Below are 15,968 nucleotides of genomic sequence, written 5' to 3'. Positions count from 1 at the left end.
TCTCCCCTCCTGTACTAGAAAAGTTCTGTTATTTTTATTTTGTTTTCCAACACATCAACCTTGTTTTCCTGGCTTGTTTGGTGTTTTTTTTGCAGAGAATTATGCTTGATTTTGACCGGCAGCTCTGTTTGGTAAAGAGGACTCCCGCTTAAACACATGAAGTGACAGTGGAGGAAAGACATACGTTGCCGGAAATCAGTGAATGGAATGCAAACAAAAGCATTCTACCAGAAATCAAATGTCCTCTCTGACTAGTGTCTGCACTGGTGGATTTTGTAAAGACAACATTGTCGGCCTATGAATCCCAGGCTTCTTTGCACATGTTTAGGCATGACAGAGTGCGCCACATCACACACCATGTGATGGTACCGTGTTGCCAGCAACTGAATGCAGTTGCTACAGAACAATGATGGACTTCGTGGCTCCTTACTTGACAATGATGGACTTCGTGGCTCCTTACTTGACAATGATGGACTTCGTGGCTCCATGTTTCTTTGGCTCTCTGTACGATACCTCTTACAACTTTGACCTTACATTGCGGATCATGTCCCTATTCGGCTTTATTTTGACTGGACATCTCCTTATTGCTTCTCCGTTATACCTGTGCCTTTTCCACTGAAGAAAGTATTCCGGACTTGAATTCTTCTGGATTCCTCCTGTAACAATTCTTCTGGGTTTTTGAATTTGTATGTGGGTTTTGTATAGCATTAACCTAGCTCGGACGTAAAAAGTACTGCACATGTTAAGGGTTACAATACGTGGCATGGTATGTTATGGCCATGGGTTTGGTATTTGATGCAGGAGCCTGGGTGGATCCAAACTTTACCTTGGACCTTTTTCTTCAATTTCTTTTGGAGTTAATTTTCTTTGGACACTTTTGGATTTGTGATATAAATGGCGTCCAGTTGCCATTCTGTCGGTCCATTTGGTTTTGCTTTATTGTTCCTTAGTGCCATTTGATGTGGTTACCCTCTATACCTTCCACACCGCTATTTCTTTCCTATTCTGAGGCAGCCATTCACGATTCTTTCCAGCAGCTTTATTTGCTTGTTTTGATGTTCTTGTACCTTATATCCAAGAATTTGTTTGTAATTATCTGACATTTCCTATTTCTTTCTGTCTCCTCACTACAATTACTGTATGCCATTATGAATTCCCCCGATGGGATTGTATCTTATATTGCATATATGATGGCAATTGGTTGTAAGCAATGAGTAATGTAGAGGAGGGAATAATGCCCCTAAGGGAGTAGCGGATAAATCTTGCCAAACTATTTTGGAAGAAGTTAGTAGTAATAGGGTGGTTAGGGAAGAAACTGTGAAATGTCCATTGCCCTTTCCAACATCATTGCCAGCTTTAGCAGAAATTCCTTCTGGATCTACATTGCCTCATCCGTGTCCAACTAGAACTGCAAGTACGACATGCAGGACATTTAGGTTGTCTATTTCAATGGATATCCGCATTTGAAAAACTCTAATGCTGGCTATTACAGATAGTACTTTAAGAGGTCTAATCCTAGGTAAGAGGAACATGATCATTACAAATGTAGAGAAGCCAGTGAGAAATGAGCCAAAAGAAGCCGTAAGAAACAAATTGCTAGCCTGGTTACACCAGAAGGCAGAGCATGGTTGCATAAGATTGTGCAGCCTGAGACTTTTATGTAGAGGACAGACAGATGAATGGTGCTCTCTTAACAATAGAGATTGTATAGCAGTGTCTTGTGGCAAATGTAATCTTCCTTATTTTCTTAGCATATGTAAATGTTTGTTGAATGTGATATCAAGCCTGAGAATTGGTGGACATATAACCACTATTGGGGATGTGGTTGAGTTGACCCAGTGTCCTTTATGGGTCTTGTCTTTTTATGAACTGATGTATGTGTTTAACCTGTGTGTTTTTATGGATTTAATGTCTTGTGGAAGTTATTTTTATTCTTCCATGCACTTTATTTCATTTTCTGTGTTTTTTTTACACCCAAATTCTCTTTTTTTTAAATCCATTTTTGTGTTATTACTGTTTGTTGGTTGTCTGTCTCTGAAAACTGTTTGGATCTGTGGCCATTTGCCCATGCACCTAATGTGCAATATAAATGAGTAAAAAAACAACTGTTGACTTGCGATACATTTTGGTGTTAAGTTTACCAACTTTGATATAAATATCCATATCTAGAAAGGACATGTATTGAAATTGTTGTGATATCTGTGAGATGTTTCCCAAAGTTGTTATTATGATATTGCTTAGATTATTCTAATTCCCTTTTGGTGTCCCCCCAGAAGACAAATATGAAAATATGTCATCAATATATCTTTGGCAGATTTATCGGCTGATAATGGATGTGTTTCCCCAGAATGTCTCCTCAATAGGTTTGCCAATGACTGTGCATAACATGCATCCATTGCAGTGCCAGATATTTGTTTGTAATATTCATTATCAAATAGTTAAAAATTGATAGTGAGAGTAAATATAAGCATTTCTTTGATCATGACATATTGAGCCATAGTGTAAGACTAAATTGAACCCAGAACAAACTGAAGCAGAGATCAAATTGCAAATGGTGATGATTCTTGCAAGTGTGAGGTAGATTGCACTGGGAAAAGAGTAGTTTAAATGGCGTTGGTAAAAAAGATTATACTTCAAACATGATTTCCGCTTCTTAGTCACTACCATGACAATAGAGTGCACCTGCAAATTATCACTGAAACCTCCTTCCACCAGTGAGATAAATCCTCAAACTACAGCCATTCCAACGACCTTTAAGTATGTAGCATCCAGACACTGGGTTTATCAAGGCCAAGCTCAGCAAGACCAAACTCCACCTCCTCAGAGGCCTTCTCCCTTTCCACACATTCCACCAGAAGCTCAATGTCTCTAGAGTTCTGGTTCTCTCTAGGCTGGACTACTGCTACAGCTCTTCCTTAATCTGCCTCTTTCTTCGATTAGCCCTCCAACTAATCCAGAATAAGGCTGCAAGACATATCCTTGGTCTCAAGCCCCGGGATTGCATCTCTACAGTCCTAAAATCTTTACACTGGCTCCTGGTGACTGCAAGGATCAAATACAAGACCCTTTGCATCATCAACAAGTCTGTCTGGGGCCTGGGACATTTCTGCATCCAGCGTTCTCTCCCTAAATACCTCCCTGCCAGAGCTCTTCGGTCCTCTAGCTCCAACTCTCTGCTGTTAAGATGCTTCTCCAAGCAGTGAGTGGGAGGTAGATCCTTTTTTTTCCGGCAGGAGCCTCCCTCTGGAATGGCCTCCCTGTCTGCCTCAGACATAAACCGGATCTTCTTATGTTCTGGAAAATGCTCAAGACTTTCCTTTTCTCCTCCTCACCCTTCCTTCCCACCTACCATGCTAGTGTCCCTCGTCGACTGGTGCCTTGTCCCTTTTGAGTCTTACGGCAGGCCAGGCCCTCCTTGACCAGTCCCCCCTCCTGCATCCCTACAGCACTTGTCCTCAGGCACCCTTCCCAGACTAGCCTGATTGTGGTCCAGCCCATCCATCACACTTTTCCCTCTCCCGCATCCCCTGCACTTGCCCTTCGTGGCTCCCTTCAGCTCGTGCTCAACCCCCTGAGCCCCCCACTCCTGCACTTCTCCCCCCCCTTGTCCCCTCCCCAGCCCTGCCCCCTACTTCCTTCCCTCCCTTGCACTTTTTTGTTCTCTGCACTTGCATGGTAAGAACACCCCAAGGCCTAGTATGACTGTTACTTTTCCCTGTGCCCCCCCTTTTTTGTCTTGTGGCGCCTGGAAACACTTGTGCATAGGTGCCACATAAATGTCCGATAAATAAAATAAACAAATGCACCAATGGTTTTCTATATTTTCATGTTTGAATGAAACCCGACTAAATGATAAGTGATTGTATCCTGCCATGTATTTCATTTTATCATGTGAAATAATGCTGAATGTAAAAATTATCCATTTAACATTATATTCTGTTTAGCTTGACATGCTGCTCGCTACATGCAAAGTAAGATTAACCTTAGAGCAGATTACCATCGGTATTCAAGGCCAGTTTGACAAATACAAGCTCATAAAAGTCTGTTTGCTTGAAGTCCTGAACTCTAATCACAAGATGTTTTTTCACAGTGCAGGTTACATTTCCAGGCTTGTCTAGATCATTTAACAGAAGAACCTGTTTGTGTTGGAACACAGAAGACCTCTTGAGTAAAATAATGACATTCAGAGTAGATGCATTTCATGTCAAGTTAGGTAGCCGCATATCTTGACATTAACAAGAACTATAAAATTGAAAATAATTAAACGTTTTCATAGAAAATGATAGGAAATTAAATCATTTGTAAAAATTGTAGATTTTGGGTAAAATGAAGAAAAAAAAAAATGTACACAATTATGAAAAATCTGCCAGACCCTCCCTAGCGTCTCAAAACCTTTTATGTCCCCTGGCGGCTCTGCCTTGTTCACCTCAGTGCTGTCTGTATCCGGCAGTGGCTTGTTTTCCTGGGTCCGAAATCTTTTCAGCATTTCGGATCTTGAAGCCGTTTGTGTCTAGCAGCGGGGTTTGCTTCCGTTTGACTTTGGCTTCTGCAACCTGCTGTGGAGCAAGAAACCTGGGTGACCGCCGTTTCCGACCGTCAGCTGTTGCATTCTCACACCCCCACCCACTCAGATAGGAAAATAAAATGGCTTTTTCTACCCTGCAGGGACTTTTTTAGTTCAAAGGCCTCCCCTTTGGCTTACACAGGGCTCTTGCCACCTTCCAGAGGATAATGGACAAGATTATCCGACCCTATTCTAGCTTCTCTGGGTCATACTTGGACAATTTCATAATTCATAGTACATCCTGGCCCTAGCACATACAGCATCTTAATGTGATCGCAAGAGCTCTCAGGAGAGCTAGTTTAACCGCTAACCAGAAGCGTCATCTGGCCCAGGTGGCTGTCAATCACCTGGGCTACTTATTGGGAAATAGACTGATTAAACTTAAGGTGCAGAAAGTAAAAGCGGTGCAAGAAACACCTGTGCCAAAAACCAATAGACCTTCGAGCTTTCCTCGGATTGACCGGCTATTACAGACGGTTTAGACCAAATTATTACACCTTGACCATCAATCAAACCGACAAGCAGAAGATTTCCCATCCTCAAAAGCTTGCCTCGAAAAAGGAGCACCAACAAAGCTTTGAGGGTCTGAAACCAAGCTTCGGCCAGGAACCGATATTAAAAATGCCTGACTTAATTTTGGAGTTCACCCTACAGAGTGATGCCTCCAAGGTCGGATTAGGAGACATGCTATCACAAGAACACAATGGCATCGAACACTCCATATTGTATTCAAGTCGGAAATTATTTCCTATAGGAGAGTCTTTATTTATATAGCCCCAGCATGATCAGGCCCGAAGGCATAACGGCAATAACACCAAAACAAGCACAATTAGCCGGAGTACATCAGCATTACAGTATGCCACAGTTGAACTGGAAGACCTGGCCATCAAGTGGACAATCGTAAATCTCTGATATTATTTGACAGGAAGAAAGTTTTGGCTTGTAACCAATCACACCCCTCCGACCTGGATGAGTCCAAGTTATGAGATGTTTTTTAAATCTCAAACCCTTTTTGGTTCTCGTGTATCATTGAAAAGGGAAAGAGCAAGGCAATGTGGACTTTCTGAGTTGTTTCCCGCTTCTGAATCACGGTGGAGCCTCTAATTTAACACGAGGGCTATGTGATGAATCTGGTCAATTCATCCTTGCTCCCCATGTCGGGGATAAGGACTCCCAGAATGGTAAGGGCCTCCCAGTCCAGACTACATTGTCTGCCTACATGGGACTTTGGAAAGCTGTTCTTACTCCAAATATGACGTCACCAACTGGTGACATTCCTCCTTTTTTATTTGGCTCCAGGCATAATCAAAGGATGTTACACCCTTTATCTTTGTGATGACGTACATAAACCTCAGAGAAACTGTAAATGGAGAGGGAACTCCTACACAGGGAGGATGGGGATTCCTACGCAGAAGTGAGCCCTGGAGGGGCGACGTCCTGGAGGGGTGGAGGCACTCTTGGCCATTGAGCCTGCAGTAGCATGGAGAAGATCCTAACTCTAGTAGGGTGCCGTAAGACTGGTGGCCTGTGTGACTGAGAAGCCAAGGTTGAAGGAAGAGGCAGCGACAGGGAAGCACCAGTTTCCTCTAGTGGTGCGATCACAGGTAAGCTGGTGTCGGTCTGGAGCCAAGCAACCATTGCCGACACCAGATCACTGAAGAGTTCTTGGATCCTTGATCTCTATGCACATTTGCTGTGGAGACAAGCAGCAACGTGGATGCCGACGCTACCACGGAAAACCTACCGCTGAGAGGTATGGACATTTTGAAGAAAGGCTTTGGAGAGCTGAGAAGGTTACGGGTGCCAAAGAAACCTGCATGGGCAAGCAGCCCTTGTATTTCAGAACAAGAGATGTACGAAAACCTCTAATTTAAGACCAGGAGAGCCAACAAGGTTACGGGATCCTGAGAAACCCAAATGGGCAAGTGAATCTGAACAAAAGTGGCACAAACATTTGGAATCCATAATGGAAGAGCCAATGAGGTTATGGGAGCCTGCGTAACCCGAATGGGCCTCTGCCCTATGTGAATTATGTTGATTGTGAAGAAACCAGTGTGCTTGAGGGCCATAGGACTTCGGGGAGTCCAAGATCCTCAACATTGCTGTAAAAAGAAATTTGTTAAAGGGACCCTGGAGAGGTTCTGAAGAAGCAACCCTTGTTTCGCGAGAAAGGAACAACCATACAGAGGATACTTTCTATTGAACCAGTAAAGTCTACAGGAAAGATGGAGGCTTTGCTCCAACCTCTTTTGGTTAACCTTTTCCCCAAGTGGTATGGCCAGATTAGTTGGATAAGATTTGAACTAAGGACTCTTTTTCTTTTTACGAGCACCATTAGTTTTAGTTTATAGGTAGGGGACTTCCCTCATAGAGAGATGGCAAGCTAGAAGTTTTATTTATTTTCAATACACACCCTTGAAAAATGTCTGTCATTTGTCAAAGTACTTCTTGTTCGCCACTCTGTCCAGAGCAGCTTGGGGACCTTGCTGATGGAGGAAGTCCACATTTGAGAAGGTCCTGGCTGACTTCCACAAATAGGAGACACCATTTAAAAGTAAATACCATAGTTCAATGTAAATCTAGATTGCTATAGTCCTGTCCATTGTAATTCCCTAGAATGTAAAATGTACTGCATTCCTTGATGCAGTTAAGTGCAAAGTGAGATTTAATGTCCATAAAGTTTTGCGCAGCTTCGAGTGTTCAGTGTTAAACTGGCCAGATTTATGTGAAATTTAGGTGCAGTTTTGTTCCTGTAAAAACATAAGCCAAATTACAATACAATCCATGTGTTCCTACTGGCATAGTGGATGGTTTGGGTTATGCAGCATTTGTGGAGCTCCATAACCAGATAGACAATTATTAATAATTGGGAGGCACAGTTATAGTTGCAGACAAAAGATAGCTTAGATCGCACCTTGCTGAGGGAAATACTCAAGACTAAATATAAGATTCTTCAGGAAATATTGGAATACACCTAGAACGTGAATGAAAAACACAACCATAAATATGAATCAAGATTTAGAAAGCAACAACGAGGAATCTCTCCTGAGGAACCATAGCTAAAGCTCTGGGGAAACGCATGTTGGGAGATTATTTAATGTTATAAGGATGGAGCAAAAGATCTGAATGTATGGATCAAATCCATGAAGTAATCAGAAAATACACAAAATCAAATTACAACGAAAAACTGGCTAATTCTTTTCTGGGGATCACACATCTTAGGAGTACCAACTACATTATCTACTAATTTGGTTTCCATATTGTCTCAGCCACAATATAGGCACTCCAGGTGCAGACCCTGGAATCTTATAATTTAAGTGGCACAAAGGATTCTCTCTGGAGAGGGATTTTAAGCTGACATTGGCTGAACAATTTGACTCTCAAAAAGCTTAGAGGGATTGTTTCTATTCAAAGAAAAGGTGGAAAATGTAAAGCCATTGTTCGGTATTCCAAAACACCTTTAACATGGGCCGCACTATTAAACAGATCTGTGTCAGAGTAGACAAAAAATGCTTTTATGTTGATTAAAGCAAGTGTTACTGCCCAGGTGGTCGGCATGTGCTTTAGACATGTAGTGGTTCACTGTCGCCATGTTTTATACATTGTTTTCCTAAATATGTATTGGTCATTGTCTTAAGCTAAGGAGACACACCATAATTGCTTTCAAAATGCATCCAGTGAATACTTATTTCCTCATCAGTCTTCCTCATCACAGTCCTTAGGTCTAGGTACCTGAATTTGGAGTGATAGGGATTACAAGTAAATATCCGGCCCGTTACCCGCGCCTCTGTGTTTAGAGCTCATCACCTGCAGGGGGGCACATTGAACAATTTCGAGGCATGGGGAGTGCAAGCGAAAAAGGTAGCATAGACCAGATGCCCCAGGTCTGACACGAGCATAAGCTGCACCTCTGTGGGATAACTGAATAGAATAGCAAAAGGTGAGCTAATATGGAGCCAACATTGGGCCTCATTACGACCCGGGCGGGAAGTACCGGTAAGGGCACCGGTACCGGTAATCCCTTACGACCCAATTCCGAGGTCCCTTTGCGGGCCCTCCCTTAACTGCTGATTTTATCAGCCGTTAAGGACGGGACCCTCAAAGGGACTTCAGAGGTAATGACGGTACCGCAATTTGCGGTACTGTAATTACCGCCTTCCCCATTCCCATTGAGCCCTATGGGGGCTCAAATGGGAATGGGGAAGGGCCATGGTGAATGGGGAATTACTGCCCCCACAAACCTTCTAATGGGGCGGTAATTCCGCCATTCACCATGCCGGAATCGGTAGTTTATCGGTGAGAACCATGGCGCAAATAGCGCCATGGTTACCGCCCGGGTCGTAATTAGGCCCATTGTGTTTTGAAACTGTATTAAAGTAATCAATATCATGCAGAGTTTGTATTTGTATTTATTACATTTATAGAGCGCTTTAATCCAAAGCGCTTTACATAGCAACTAGATTACATAGAAAAATTGGAACATAATTATAAACATGAGACAAACCTTAAACAAATAATAAGTAGAACAATTTACCTAGGTCTATAACTTAGAAGCAGAACAGAGAAAGAGTAAGAGGGAAGTAATGAGGTTAACAGGACGGGGAATGAAGAAGATGAGATTTCAAGGAAGGAAGGAGGGGTATGAGTAAATGGAGCGGGTAGAGAGAGGTAGAGAACTTCAGTGTAGGGGGGCAAGAAGCTGAAATGACGAGAAAAAACACTGCCCAGAAGACTGGTACCTACATGAATAAAATAGATGTTCAACTTTAGTTCTGTAGAAAAATAAATGAAATGTAAACCAGTGTTAGTTCATCTGCATCTAACGCAGAAATCCAACTATCATTGTTTATTAAATAAATATCTAAAGCATTTATTCAAAATGTGGGGTTGCATTTGAGATCTGTTGGAAATCAATGAGTAGAATAGGCCATTTCAGCTAATAAGACACAGCCACCCACTAGCCATGCCTGGAAGGTCAAAGACCTATTCCATGCTGATATTTCAGGGAGAAGGTTTTTCAAGCTCGGTCCTTGGGGTAATCCCTGGGGAGGAAGACGGGCCACTGTTTTCAATTAGTGCCCGCACTGAGGAATCGTTAAGTTACCAATGGACCCCAGACTCTTCCACCCCCCTCCTTTAGTGCCACTCGGACTGTCTCTACAGCTCTGTATGCCTCTTGTTCTCCTTCATTGTCTCTATGTGATGCGTGCTGCTCTCCCTTCTACCGTCCTCTTGATGTATTCAACTTTCTATTACTCCTTCTCACTCTTTCTAATCCCCTTTTCTCGTTCTCTTTTTCTGTCGTTCTTTCGCCCTTCTGAATCTATCTGTCTCTTCTCTCCTCTTTCTTCTCCTTCTCTCACCCTTTCCCCATCCCACTCCCCTTACTCTCTTCCTCCTTTCCCTCCTACTCTCTTACTCCCTCTCCCCGCACCCTCCGTTCCCTCTCTTTCTCCGTTTTTCTCTTTCTCTCTCCCAGCATGTATCAGTCCTTGGCAATGAGGTGAATAGCTGGGCCTTTTGATGTCACTACCCAGTGTTGGATAGGTGGTGGCTATTATTTGATGGGGGTATACGACTAAGTGGAGCTCGTGCCTAGGTATATGATAACAATAATGGCCACAGTGTGAATGCCTGACATGTGCGTCGGCTATGACACATATATAAAAGTACTGGGTAGACCTGGTTTCATATTTTGCATTTTTTATTTTATCTATGCAAGGGGTGTGTCTACTGGTATTTCACGGGTCGGCTAGGCCGGAAAAAGGCCCAATAATTACATCTGGGCTTTCACTTCCCTGGGGGTTTCTGCTGATTGTCCCTTCTATCCAAGCCCTTTTTCAAATGGAGTTGGGATTTGGGAAACCTACTTGCATTAAATCATTATAGGATCAGATTGACTAAGAGTGCATGGCCATCTAATAGAGTCTGGCAGATGCTTTCTGCGGTTGGTAGTGCTATGGGAAATGTGCCAGAGTTGGACCTGCTCTTGCACTTTGCACTTGCTAAATCATTTTCACCTGATTCGAAAACCAAAACAATTAGTTTGTAATATGCCTTTGTCTGTTTCTTTTTCTTGTAGCACTTCTGGTTTTGAGACTCCAGTGCAAGGCATGAAAACCGGTAACTCCGACTTTACATTTACACGAAGCATTTGCGAATGAAAATGTTGAAAAGAAATGATTTAATGCATTACATTTCCTTGACTTTTTCCTCACTGATGTGGTCCACAGAATGCTGCAATGGTTCTTCTCCTTGTACCCACCGTGAAGTCTGCATGACCGTGACATGCCAATCAGAGGACGGCTTGTGTAATGAGCAAGCATTGCGCATGCTGCCTGGACAGCCCTCCCCCAGTGCACACTAGGGCTGGCTGTAGAGCACTCGACCTCTGGAAGGCATTCTACACGGCTCTTTTCAAAGAAATGAAATGCACACAGTCAATGGCGTTCTGTAGGGTCATCTTACTGTGGCAATATTTCTACAGGCCACACCTGCGCCTGATTATCCCTTCTGCTACATGACTGGTGCGCATGCGCAGCCCTGATACTTTCCATTTCCTGACTCCCCCACCACTTTTTCCACTTTTATTTTATCTCGTGCAGTAATGTACACACCAAAGACTGCCCTAGTAAGATGGGTAAGTACCATGCTGGACACTTGGGCACAAAGTGCAGCACATAGTAAATGCCCAATTCCTTTATTTATAGAAAGGCAGGGACAATGCCCTTTTGATCACACAAGAACAAACAATGGATAAGCAATCAGATTTGACGGGAAGCAGTGAGCGTCTTTCAATGGGGTGAGTTCGAGTGACATTCTGACCAGGCTGTGAAGGGGAGTACATGGAATATTCACCAGGGAGAATACATGTCTGGACTTACGTAGACCATCAACAATAGACCTGTTTACATGTACAATAAACAATAGACCTGTTTAAGTGCCCCGTGTGGCAGAGGCCTTCTTTGATTACTCTATTCTGTAGTTCTCTGCATTTGGCATATGGGGATTGCACACATATCCTGGTAGCCGGCCACGGATGCGAGTGACGACAGCTGCAGACATTTTAAATGCATATAGGTGCTCATTTTCCGAGTAATTTGACATTGGGGAGCTGTTACTTGTTAAAATACACGTAGGCGACTCCACGCTGCCAAATTGTCATCATTTGCATGGCAGAGTGCAAAAGTGCCGGCCAAAAGGCGGGGTGCACATGTGTATGCCACCTTTTGCCCTGCACGTTTTTGCACTCCGCCGTGCTAAGCGAGTAAGCGGCAGCATACTTTTAATTGGCAGGCCGCTTGCCATGATCGCATGGCAAGCAGCGTTCATAATTACATTTAAACCTTATGAACGCCGTTTGCCATGATCTCATGGCAAGCAGCGTTCATAATTACATCTAAACCCTGCCCGGCATGCTCGAATATTGGGCATGGTTTCATTTCAATTGTGGACACGGCTTACCTTGTGAGCATGGTTGGCAGTGGTCAGAAGTATAATTAAACAGCATGGCAGGTAGCACTTAAAATGGATCCCTATGGTGTCTGCTTGCTTTATGCTAGGGATCTCCGCATTTGTGCCAGCTTGAAATCCATGTCGGCGCACATGCTGGAGCATTCGTATGACAGAGAGGAAGGAAAGTGGTGGAAATGCAAGTTGTGTCCCGCCCCTCCTCTCCACCATACGAATGCTTGAAAATGAGCTGTGATGTCCATGGAGGAGTAACAGCCTTACTCTGGCTTTTAATCCTTTCATTAACATTACAGCTCTCTGGAACATGAGCCCCATAGGGTGATTTCATGGAGCGGCATCGGCGCTGGTTGAAGATATAAATGCTCTACATTTTGCACAATGGTATTGCAGAACTCTCCCGGGAGCGGCCGCGGTTCAGATCAGATTTCAATGCACGTACCCAGTGTACAGAGCAGCAGTAATGCAGGTGGAAGATATTTTGGTGGGAAGAGACGCTTGGAAGTGGTAATTTGATTAAGGCTGTTATGGTTTATGTATATTCTGGGTAAATGGCTCATGGGGAAATCGCTCACCTCTCTCAACTGGCAAACCTACACATTCCAAGTTGGTATACCGGCACAGCCAATTCAGCCATTCGAGGTCTATAAAATGAGTACCGTTCAATTGAGCAATAAGGACCGAGTTAAGCGGCTTCACTTCAACACTACAGCTAAGTCAATGCCTAGTCTGGGATGCTGAGGGAAACCCTTATTGATATATTTTTAGGTCCAGTTCATGTACTCTGGATGACAACCCTTATATAACACCCCTCTCTTAGAATCCCCCTTGCCCCACTGAGCCAAGAAGTAGGTCTGTTTTGCAAATTTAAAAGGTTTATTTGAGAAATTAAGCAATATATATATATATATCACACTTTTATAATAAATTAATATCTGATAGTACACTGAGACATATGATGTGGATCCACAATGGGTAATGTTACAGTGGTACACTTGATTACTTAGAAGTAGTATAGAGGATGAGGTAGCTGAAATGCTTTATGGTTTCAAGGAAATGCAAGGTGGAATAAATGCAGTACAGAAAATAAACTGATATGGTTTCACAAGAGATAATATGTTCACTTTTCCCCGGGTGGCAATTCACCCCCCCTATATGCAATGCAAGGAGATGGAAGTAACACACACAGTCTTCAGGAATACAATTAAATGCAATACGGAATTCAGTTCCCCCCAGCAAGCTTAGAGGAAACAGGTAGAAGTTTGAAACACAGGCCCAAAATGCTTTTAAATGTGATGGCAATGGAAGGGAAAATGTGCTAACTGATTTTAATTCCCTCTAGAGATTCAGGGTGAGTGAGAGATGCTTGTTGGTATTAGTTCAGGCTTACTTTAGAAATGTTCTATGAGTTATTAGCAGGTTGCAAACGGATTTTTAACAAAGGAAAGAATGGAGCTGCTATTTTGACAAGTGGAGAATTTGAGCCAAAATCGCAAGTGCGTAAATCGCGATTGCGGAAAAAGTATAGTGTAGGAAGTCGGTTCTAGGTTCGTTGGAAAGCCTAGAATCACAGCTTTAAAATTAAAGTTAAATTTCGTTCCTAGCCCAAACGGTTCCAGAGATATGGACGATTTAATAAAGGTAGATTTTCGGATTTAACGTAAAACTCAAAATGACAGGTGACAGCTTGCAGCTGCAGAATTGACAGGTGACAGTTGTGCAGCTTTAAAAATGACAGATGACACGATTTCTAGGAGGCAGTTCTGCTTAGGTTAAAATAGCTTGAATTAGATTATTTTAAATAAGAGATTGGTTCTGCACAGTTCTGCGAGGTACTCACAATATAAATTTGAACTAGGCCTCGTCACGGATCTGGTCAACATGTCCGGCGGCGGTTCTGTCTGCTCGGCGGGCCAATCAGGCACCGGTTCTGCTCACAGCGATCCGGATCTCTGGTTTGTGGTTCCGGCAAAAGTTCTTGGCACAGAATTCAAACAGCTCGCCCGGCTGTGGAATAGTTTGCAGATGATTTTAAGGACGCTGAGGCCTGCTGAGAAGAGTTCTCAGTTGGTGGGTTTAGGCCCTTGCTTTAAGTTCTGAAGTAAAGTTCTGGTCTTTGGAGATTGATGGATGTGAAGTCTGGAGTCTCCCGGCAGAGCGTCCCGCAGAAAATGGAATTGAATGTCTCTACCTGTCCCAGCAGTCTCTTTTTATGTGTTTTGGAAGTGGGTGTGTGCGTGGCATAACTGAGCCTGCCCCTCTCTACTTGTCATTGGCCCAATTCTCCCCTCTCCCATGATTGGGGGAAGGAAATGGATTGTCATCATGATGAGGTCTGTTTATGGGCCAAAGGATCCTCCCCTGGTCAATTTGCCCACAAATCTATATTTGATTCAAATACATATTTCCCAGATACACAATTTGTTGAAATTACATGTACACATTATATATTCCTTATGGTCCATGCTTGTCCGCCTCTGATCTTCCTGGGGGCTTGCATCAAAAAATGACAACATTTTGCGCTTTTTGACTGGTTTACCAATATCGAACAATTACCAAAAATTACACACATGTGCGCAAGGAGTATGGACATTAATTGATGAAGTGTCAGATTTTTAACATGCAGACATTTGGAGTGAGACCCTATTTTCCGCTAGCAACCCCCCAGAATACACCACAGGGTCCTAACGCCTCTTAAAACGTGCACAGAAAAATCACAAGAATAATGATATTACTTATATAATTTTGACCAGTCCGAACTATGAGTTATCTATCTTTTTAACTTATGCCCTGGTCAAAAAGGGGTGTGGCTTCCCACATCACATGGTGGAAGAACTGGTTTATCCACTTCCCCCAAGCTCAGCTGGCTCTCACAGGCACTTCTCCTCCCACTTCTCCCAAGAGGAAGCCACTTTACGGCCCCCCCGATATAACATTTGCCTGAGTCCATTGTTCAGTTTCCTGCAGTCCCCAGGTAATTCAATCAGAGGTGTTACCTCCTTTTGGTGGGGAAGCAGGATGCAGCTAGGCCTGGGAAGAGTGGCTGAGCAGGTTTCTCCTGTCGGAGGTAGTTGTCAGGCAGAATTCAGCTAAATGTCACTTTAGTTCCCAGTTTAAATCAAACTTACAATTTTTACATATACATTAAATAATTACTTCCTTCAAGTCATTTCAGAATATAGTTTTAAATTGTATCCACCTCTTAGCAAGTCTTTCCTTGGTCTGGTTTGGGTTCCTCTGTTCAGTTTTATACAAAAGTCTGGTGGTTTTAAAACACCGGCTTTCTGATAGTGGTGAGTACCGGTATTGCAACCATTTTTGGGATTAAGAAAATGAATTCCCCACAGTTCTGAGTTGCTTTTTGGCAATCAGCATTGCCATTCCCAATGGTTTCAGGCTACTGTGTGTGTAGCCCAATGGTGGTTTTAGGCAGTGCCCTCCTGTGCTCACAACATAGGCAAAAATGGGTGGCAGCCTATTCTTCATGTTTTCCCTGTGCACTCTCTGGGGAGTTCTGGCCATCATGTTGTTTTCCATGCCAGTACTGCACAGTTTTATGGTAGGGCTTGGAGGCATGGGTAAACACATCCCACAAGCGCTATTATTTCAGAGCTTGCATAGGGGAGAATCTGGCTTAAACGGTATGTAAATACCTGCCATATTATGTATAGGGATTTATCAAGAGCAATCTGGCTGACAGAAGCAATACAGTTGAGTGTTGTATGCATATTGCTGAACTTTGATGTTGGAGTTCCTATGAGGGTTGCATATAGAGAATGAAGATGGTGGGTGAGTGTATGCCTCGGTGGGAATGATGGTCTGATTGATGGGTGCTGCTCTGGATTACCGGTTGGAGAGTTACTGAGTTGTGAGTGCATATTGAGAAGAGTTCTGGTAGACAAGTTGGGTAGGAAGCGTAGGCAGGACTCCTTGT

The 15,968-nt window shown here is 43.2% G+C and overlaps 1 protein-coding gene across 3 annotated transcripts in view; it reads left to right on the top strand.

Moving 5' to 3' along the window:
- LOC138548314 (vitamin D3 hydroxylase-associated protein-like) overlaps positions 1-15,968 on the top strand; it is a 340,529-nt gene that overhangs the window by 209,156 nt on the left and 115,405 nt on the right. For all 3 annotated transcript variants that reach the window (XM_069642268.1, XM_069642269.1, XM_069642267.1), the window contains exon 6: positions 10,647-10,687. In XM_069642268.1, coding sequence (XP_069498369.1) covers positions 10,647-10,687 — 41 coding nt within the window. The remainder of the gene's footprint in view (positions 1-10,646; positions 10,688-15,968) is intronic.

Source organism: Ambystoma mexicanum, chromosome 1q (assembly GCF_040938575.1).
Source record: "Ambystoma mexicanum isolate Mex_15411 chromosome 1q, UKY_AmexF1_1, whole genome shotgun sequence".
In the NCBI taxonomy this organism is placed as follows: Eukaryota; Metazoa; Chordata; class Amphibia; order Caudata; family Ambystomatidae; genus Ambystoma; species Ambystoma mexicanum.
The sequence above is the reverse complement of the archived record's forward strand: the minus strand, read 5'-3'. Positions and strand labels throughout refer to the sequence as shown.